Source organism: Poecilia formosa, unplaced genomic scaffold, assembly GCF_000485575.1.
Source record: "Poecilia formosa unplaced genomic scaffold, Poecilia_formosa-5.1.2 Scaffold745, whole genome shotgun sequence".
NCBI classification, from domain to species: Eukaryota; Metazoa; Chordata; class Actinopteri; order Cyprinodontiformes; family Poeciliidae; genus Poecilia; species Poecilia formosa.
In genome coordinates this window covers 76,812-85,460 of record NW_006800684.1, presented here as the reverse complement: position 1 = coordinate 85,460, position 8,649 = coordinate 76,812, and the positions used below count along the sequence as shown (strand labels likewise).

Here is an 8,649-nt window from a genome sequence, read left to right as displayed (position 1 = left end):
TAGCCTGGTGATGTTAGTATGTTAGCGTTAGCCTGGTGATGTTAGCAGTATGTTAGCGTTAGCCTGGTGATGTTAGTATGTTAGCGTTAGCCTGGTGATGTTAGCAGTATGTTAGCGTTAGCCTGGTTGCGGTTAGGGTCTGCTGAGTTAACGAGGTTCTGATTGTTGGACTGAACTAATCCGGATCCGTCTACTAGGACTCGGTTCAGTCTTGGTTGTTCGGACCCAGACCTCCATTATTGGTGGGTCAGTAGGACCTGCTGATGACGTCTAACCTCTGACCTCTCCTGCAGACTCCAGAACAGCTACACGGCGTCGCAGCGAGCCAATCAAGACCTGGAGGAGAAGCTGCACGCTCTGGTAAGCTCTGATGTATTGATTCTGCGCGGCATCAGATCTTGGCGCTCCATCCCGTCGGTATTTCCTGTGCTTCCTGTTGCGTCACGCTGACGGCCGCGTAACGAGCCTCCTGATTGGTCGCCTGGCTGACTTCATTAGTAATGAGTGGAGCTCATTGATCCTCAGTGAGGATATCGATCAGCTGGGAAAGCCTCGACTGATGGCCGGCTGGTTGCCATGGTGACAGTCCAGACCTGGAGGAGGTTCTGCTGGGATTTTCTCCAGGTGCATCTTGCTACAGAAGCTGCCATGTTTGGGTCGGGCAGGTTCATCGGCGTCGACCCGCTTAAACTAAAACCGCTCGGTGGCCGGCATCACGCTGAGCCCAGAAATAGCTGCTGGTTCTGATCTGGTCCAGACAGGCGGAGCCTCCAAAGGCTTCAGGTCACAACAGAAACGGGCCAAACATCCAGAGGTTCTGGTCCAGATTCTTCTCTGCTTCCTCAAACTGGGAAGCTGGAGCGAAACAGAACCTTCTCTGATCCGAGTTCAGGCCGGTTCTGTTCACAGTTCTGGATCCAAAGGTTCGCATTGAGAGCAGGCGGTTCTGACAGGATCAAATGGTTCTGCTGTGACGTTTGTGCTGAACTGATGATGATGATGTCTGACCACTCTTCTTCATCTCTTCTTTCCTCACGCTGCTCTGATGGACTCATCTTCATCTCATCCTCATCCTCCTCAGGCTGCCGTCAGTCAGACTTGGGTTCATGCAGTTGGGTTTCATTCATTCTCATCCTTCCATCCTCTTCCTCTCTTTTTGAACACCACGTCTCCACAGTCGGCCGTTAAGAGCCAAACATTGAAATATCCAGAACGATTCAGAACTTTCTGGGTCGAACTTTAACCCGGCCGACCTGTAGCTGGACCTGGCGTTCGATCAGAGTCCTTCTCCTCCATGTCTGCTGCTGGTTCCACCTGAACAGCTTCAGGTGTGAAACGAACTGCTAACGTGTCGCTTGTCTGATGGGTCAGAACGGTTCTGGTTCTGCCAGATGGACTCGTTCAGACGCATTTTATTCTGAAATAATATCAACTCATAAAAGTAGGTCCACTTTAAGGACTTAGACTTGGCATGCTATTGTTAGCATTAACGCAGCATTAGAAGGCTGACTTTAACATTCCAATTTTAGCTGCTGTATACTACTACTAATGTTAACTTAGCTTTAGCTTGCAAATGTTAACATTACCCCTGCTGTACCATGTTGACAATAGTGTTGCCATCTTAGCATGCTAATGTTAGCATAACCTTACCTACAACATGCTGATGTTTATGTTAGCATTATAGCACGCTAATATTAATGTTACTTTAGATTTAACATGCTGACAGGGTTAACATCTTAGCATGCTACTATTTGCATAACATTAGCTTAAGCATGTTGATGTTACGGTTGGCAAGATCGTAGCATGCTAATTTGATCTTTTCCTAACTCTGGCATGCTGTTGTTAGGGTTAATGTAATCTTAGCATGCTAATGTTAGCATAGCTTTATCTTTAGCTAGTGGCATTAGGATTACATTAATATAATCATAACCTTAGCTTCAACTTGCTAACAGAAATGCTACCTTTACCGTAACCAGACAGAAGTGAGAAGTTGTTGTGAGTTAGATGCCAGTTTAGAATTTGGGGTCAAAGGTCATCCTTGATCCTGGCAGAACGTCCTGATCCGCTGACGAGCCGCGGTGCCGGCACTCTCGCTGAACTTCGTTTGCTTTGGGCAGATTCAGATTATTAAACAGATTTTTTTCAGCTTTGATGCTTTGATCAATATCCAATCAGATCGTATTGATCTTGTGGCGCTGCATCCCATCATGCAGGAGGCAACGCTGCTCGCTAACGCAGCATTCAAATGATCTGGGAAAAATGGAGCGTTCCCATGCAGGGGTTCGGATCTGAGAGGAGCTAATCCTTATTCCCACATGATCTGAATGTATTGGTCCATGCAAAGCCCGCCCACTAACAGCGCTGCCTTCTGATTGGCTCCAACATGTCATCTGCTTGCAGCTACGGAAGGTGGAGAGGGACAAAAAGACGATGGACCAGGAGATTGTGGAGCTCACCAACAAACTTCTGGATGCTAAGAACACCATCGACCGCCTGGAGGAGCTCAATGTAAGAACTTGCTGTCACGAGTTTCCATGGAAGCCACATTGGCCTCTGATTGGCTGTCAGGTTAAATCTGGGTTTCTATTGGCTCTCTCATGTTTTCATCAGATTTGGTTGTTTTCTTTTGACTCTAAGTGTTTATTGTTTAGTTCATGTAGAGAAGCAGGTCCTCTCCTGTAGAACCCTGTTCCTGTTGCATCACATGACGAGGTGTGTGTGTGTGTGTGTGTGTGTGTGTGTGTGTGTGTGTGTGTGTGTGTGTGTGTGTGTGTGTACAGGAGCGCTACAGGCAGGACTGCAACTTGGCCGTTCAGCTACTCAAATGCAACAAATCCCACTTCAGGAACCACAAGTTTGCTGACGTAAGTACCTGAGACGGCTCTGGGTCTCAGCAGAGCCCAGGAGGCGGTTCTGAATCATTCAGCAGCTTCATAAACAGCAACCAGGACTCAACAAAACGGGTTTCAGACTGTGGTCCTACCAGGACACTCAGAAACGTCCCGTTGGTTTTCATGAATCAGAGCTCATCCTGCTTTTCCCAAACGTTTTCTGGAAACATCTGAAAACCAGACAGGAAGTTTTCTGGACTTTCCAGGAGTTCAGAAAGAATCTGATCCAGAAACGCTGAGGAGGCGGATTCACAAAGGAAGTGGGTCTTAGAAGGACAGCTAACAGCTAGCGGCTAACAGCTTAGCTAACAACTAGCAGCTGATAACTAGCAGCTAACAGCTAGCTGCTAAACGCTGGTTCTGGTCAGGTTCTGTGGTCAACTGTTGCAGCAGTGGTTGCCATAAATGGTGATGTTGTGACTTTGTGGGCGGAGCTCTGACTGAAGGCGGCCATTAACAACATGATGATGAGTTCAGCCTCATCTTCCTCACCACCAGACCCAGAAGCTGCTGACTGGACCGAGAACAGGTTCTGGAGAACCAGACTGGTCCTGGTTCTACAGAGATTCATAGATGATCCATTTTCTCCATCATGTTTGATTTATGTTTGAGCTGATGGCGAATTGATCAGAGGATCTGTCAGAGGATCGATCTCTGAATGATAATCTAGTAGATGTTCTGCAGTTTGGACCCGGGAAGGTTTCTAACTTCCTCTGTCCTGATTGGCTGGAAGTTTGCTCTGCAGCAGGAAGTGATCTATTGTTCGATCGATCGATGGCGTTAATGGCTGCAGCTCGTCCATCAGCCTCAGCTTCCTGGAAACTGTTCAGATTTATGTTTTCTGTTATTATTGCTGTCATTCTATGAATGGATTATTTTCCTCCTTCCTGTCCAGCTGCCCTCGGAGCTGCAGGAAATGCTCAACAAGCACATGAAGTCCAGCCTCCCGGAGCGAAGCCCCGCCCCCGGCGGCCAGGACCCGGACACCCTGAGCCTGACGCACGCCGATGTCGTGCCGACCTCCGTCATCGCCCGCGTCCTGGAGAAACCTGAGCCGCTGGTTCTGAACTCGGCCCAGTCCAGCAGCTGTGGCCGGCCGGTGGCCGAGGATGTCTTCGTCCACGTGGACATGACTGACCCGGCCGGCGCCGAGGCTCGGGAGGACAGCGCCAGCCGGGAGGCGCCGCAGCACAACGGCTCCTGCCGCAGCCAGAGCAGCCTGGACGAGGAGGCAGGCGGGGTGCCAGCCTTCGAGAAGCTCAACCCGTACCCGCCGCCGCCGCCTCACCCGCTCTACCCGGGCCGCAAGGTCATCGAGTTCTCATCCGACGACAAGGTGAAGATCCCCAAGAACTCGCCGCTGCCCAACTGCACCTACGCCACGAGGCAGGCCATCTCCCTCAGCCTCGTCCAGAACGACGACGAGCGGGTCGGCCCCGGAAGCCCCGCCCCTTCCTCCTCATCCGGCGGCGGGGGCAGAGCCAACCAGCACACGCCGCCGTCACAGCGAGACGCTGCCAGCGAGCCGCTCTCTGCCCAGTCCAGTCCCTTCAGCAGCCCGCCGCAGGTAAGTCCCACCCACCCACACAGCAGCTGGCCAATCAATGATCAGGTTAGAATACGGGCTCGATGATGGAGGTCTGGTTCTGGTTCTGTGACTGTACCGGGCTGGTCTGATGGGTCCAGAATCTTCAGGTACCATGATAACCTTCAGGGGAGTCCAGGGATCCCTGATTTTTCTGACCCAGTCGGACCTCCAGCAGAATCAAGCAAGGAACATAGGGGCGGTTTGGACTAAAGTGGATCCGCGTCAGACCAAACGAGGGTCTGTATCGACTCCAGACCCAATCGGACCCACAACAGAACCAAGGATGTTGGGGTTCCAGAAGTTTCAGGGATCATTAAGCAGAACCTCTGAAGAGTCCAGAACTTTTAGCAGAACCATTTATTCTGGAGCTGTGGCGGTTCTAGAACCCTGGGTCTGACCCATGTTCCAGAATCCTTAACAGAACCTGAAAAGGAGATTTGTAGAACCTGTAGGTGGAACCAGAAGTTCTGTTGGTCTCCTGGCCCAGGCTAATGCTAATGCTAACCTCTGATCACATGACCCTGCAGGCACCGAGCGTCCCGGCCAGCTCCGCCAGCTCCGAGGAGGATCTGCTCGCCAACTGGCAGCGGATGTTTGTGGAGAAGATGGCGCCCTCTAGCGAGGGCTCCGTGATGCACCGCACATCGTTCAGCAGCCAGACGGCGCAGGAGCTGCAGAGGCGACGGCAGGCGGCAGGGGGCGGGGCCAGCTCGGAGCGCCACAGGGCGGCGTACTCGGACGGAGAGGAAGGCTCATCGGCCCGCAGCTGGACACCGAGCCGCGGCTCCAGTCTGGACACGGACACCGACACGGAACCGCAGTCTGGCAGGAGGCGCTACGGCGGCGGGAACGGCCCCGAGGAGGCGGAGCTGCTGATGGACCTGGAGGACGAAACCGGCAGCGCGGACACCGCCGTCACCGTGACGACCGCAGATGCCCACGGGAAGACGGAGGAGGACGACAGCTCAGCCGAAGAGAGAGACATTCTTCCACGCGAGCTGCCCAACATCTCGCCCCGCCTCCTGGAGTTCGACCCCGCCCCCGGCCTGCAGCGGCCAATGAGGAGCCCCAAAAGGATGGGCGTGCACCACCTGCACCGCAAGGACAGCCTGACCCGGGCCCAAGAGCAAGGCACGCTGCTGGACTGACCGTTGCCACGGAAACCCAGCCGCAGGCCACGCCCAGGAAATAGCCATACCTGACGTACGCTGCCGAGCATGCCGCCTGGCTTCCATCAGCTGAGCAATTTCACTTCCTGTTTACACAGACAGACAGGATGCTGAAAAACCGGCCATCCTTTAATTTGACCCCTGGGGGTCGGCGACCCGGAGCCGCTCCACCAGGTGACCCCCTGGTTATTGTTTTTACTTCCTGTTTTGTGATGCAACGTCACCATCAGGAAACTGTCATCAGTGTTAGAAGGTGAACTTTGACCTTAGGGCCAGCCTGACCCGATTTCTGATGATCGGACCGGTTCTGGATCGATGTCGGAAACCCAGAAATGTCTTGTTTCCCAAACAGATGCTTTTATTTTGAAAGAACAAATTGGACACGCTCGGACTCTCAGTGCCTCCATCACTTCCTGTCCCAGAGGTTGTGAGTTTGACACTGGGCTCAACTTAAAGGCTTTTATTTTGACATCTGTAGCTGCTGGTTTCCTGTCACGTGTCCAGGCAGGTGATTGGCTGGTGTTTGGCCCCACCCCTCCACCCCACACACCGATTGTCTCATGGGGGGCGGGGCAGTGGGCGGAGCTCCAGCTCACCTGGAATGTGACATCACCATTTTGTAAACCTGACGTTCTGATTGGTCATCACTGAGTTTGATTTGATTTATAATTCTACGGCATCCTGTTAGTGCCAAAACACGGCTGGAGCTCCTCCTGGTGGTGACGGGAGGAAGTGCAGCTCTGTTTTTGGCACCTCAGGGCTTCCTCAGCCGGTCCGAATGTGGACCCGCCTCCTCACAGCGCTGACTGTGGCTCACTGGACCGACCAGCTGATCACTGAATGTTCTGATGAACGGTTCTGGCCGGATCCATCACTGAATGTTCTGTCTCTCACCAGTTGTTTCTGTCCTGAACGTTCAGAAATTATTTTCATAAAAACTTAAATATTTGGTTTATTTTGATTCTGGTTGAATGTTTGCTGTTTCAGTCTGTGGTTCTGGAACAACCCGGCGGCTCTGACCCAGTTACGACTTTGCACTTCAACCGTTTGGGTCCGTTTACCTGTCTAGATCTGATCAAAACCTGTTCACTGAGGGTTCAGCCCGGATAGAATCGGTTCCAGTACCAGAACCAGAGCTGCAACATGCACCTGCTTTCAGGTTCTGGATTGGTTCTGGAGGCAAGAACCAGAACCTTTTGATCCAAACAAAACCGATCCAGACTCCTTCAGGTTCTGCTGCAGAGACATCAGACCCTCCTCTTAATCAGCTACTGTTGAATTATTCACTCTTTTCCATCTGGTTCGGTTTTGCTGGTTCTGAGGTTTTGGGTCAGCTGTGAGCCACCAGGTCACATGCAGGAGGTTCTGTCCAGTCTGAACCTGAGCTGTTTCTGGGTTAGAACCAGAACCAGCAGAACTTCAGCTGCAGGTCCTCACAGAGACACATAGACCCATCTGACTGTGCTTAATATGTCAAGAGCCCCACAAGGCTCAAAGACGAGAGGGTGTGTGTGTGTGTGTGTGTGTGTGTGTGTGTGTGTGTCCTTCCTCCATCTTTAATGACTCTTCCTCATGAACTCTACCAGCCAGGCTCACCTTCATCACTCCTCCTCTTCATTTTTACCCCCTTTCATCTGTTTGACCTCTGACCTCCTGATTATGGACTTTATTTCTCCTGTTGATCGTCACTCAGATTTAATTATTCAGCCTGATGAAGGATCAGAACCTTCTGGACCATAACCTTTGGTTCTGGATTGGTTCTGAGAATGTTATCAGATCCACTGACCTCAGCGGAGGACCAAGGTCACGACCCTGAGGAACGCCAACAGGAACCAGAACCTTCCTGTTTTCCTGAACCAATATGTCAAAGATCTGTTTTAACTTTTTCTGAGATTAATGCATATATTAACAATCAGACTGAAATTCATCTGATCGGCACCAGAATGATCCGGTTCAGCCACGTATGAATCGATTGACCCGAGTTCCATCAGAACCACTTCAGTTAGTGATCCGGGTCGGGACGTTCTGGTTCTGGGAGTCGGTCTGCAGGTCAAAACTCAGTTTGACTCATTTTATAGTCTCCCTTTGACCTGGTCTCCATGGAGATTCTCCAGAACCATCAGAACCCGAATTAAACTTGGCATGAAGTGAGGTGGTGCGTTCGGGCGTCTGCTGATGCGTTCAGGTGCCATCAGTGTTTTTCTCCCACTCTGACGCTGAATGAAGCTCACATGGACCCTCGGAGCCGACTCACCTGGGGTCAGGTGGACATTGATCGGGGGACTTTAGCCCCGCCTCCTCCAGGTGCTGCTCTCACCTGGCAGACCTCAGCGGTTTCTTCTCCAGAGAAATCTCTGACTGTTAAACTGGTTTTATTTTCTCAGTTTGAAACGATGATGTATATTTTAAAACAAATAAAATATTTTAAATGAAGCTCCGCCTCCCAGTTTCCCTAAACCTGCACAGCTGCTTCTGCAGGTTCCTCAGGATGTTTCAGGGTGTCCCACAGGCCTTGAACACATCATCTCACCTGCAAATCCCACAGGGTAAGAAAGTCTCATCAAAAACAGAAGAAGCTGATCGGTGTGCAGCTGGTGGTTTTTATGAGTGAATCTTAAGCGTTGCGTTATGCTCATTTATGCATCATGTTACACACAGACAAATCGTGTATGCTTTGTGACACTAATTTAGCTCCATATGTTCTATGTTTTTGGGGGGCTCTTGGCTTCGACAGGGATGTCGGTTAATGCTGATGGTTTGGACCAGATGTGGGACGGAGATCCAGACATCAAAATGAAATGAACTCATTCAGCGTTTCTAACGCTTGAGGTTTAGGCAGCTCGATGATTTCCAACAAAACATCTCAAACATGGAATGAAATAATTGCTTCCAAATCCTGAGAAATGTTGCATAGCTAAATATTAAGGCACAATGAGATGATGCGTCTAAGAAAATGTGATTTTTTCTTAAAAGTTAAATTTTTCTCAGTCGTATCACGAAG

At 50.9% G+C, this 8,649-nt stretch overlaps 1 protein-coding gene across 4 annotated transcripts in view; it reads left to right on the top strand.

Moving 5' to 3' along the window:
• tjap1 (tight junction associated protein 1 (peripheral)) overlaps positions 1 to 8,081 on the top strand; it is a 21,615-nt gene extending 13,534 nt beyond the window's left edge. For 3 of the 4 annotated variants that reach the window (XM_007542940.2, XM_016666583.1, XM_007542939.2), the window contains exons 7-12: positions 294 to 360; positions 1,082 to 1,111; positions 2,401 to 2,508; positions 2,781 to 2,864; positions 3,787 to 4,458; positions 5,007 to 8,081. In XM_007542940.2, the coding sequence (XP_007543002.1) occupies positions 294 to 360; positions 1,082 to 1,111; positions 2,401 to 2,508; positions 2,781 to 2,864; positions 3,787 to 4,458; positions 5,007 to 5,627 (1,582 nt within the window). In that variant the 3' untranslated portion in view covers positions 5,628 to 8,081. The remainder of the gene's footprint in view (positions 1 to 293; positions 361 to 1,081; positions 1,112 to 2,400; positions 2,509 to 2,780; positions 2,865 to 3,786; positions 4,459 to 5,006) is intronic. The other variant, XM_007542942.2, reaches the window with a different exon arrangement.
• Positions 8,082 to 8,649: the final 568 nt, after the last annotated feature.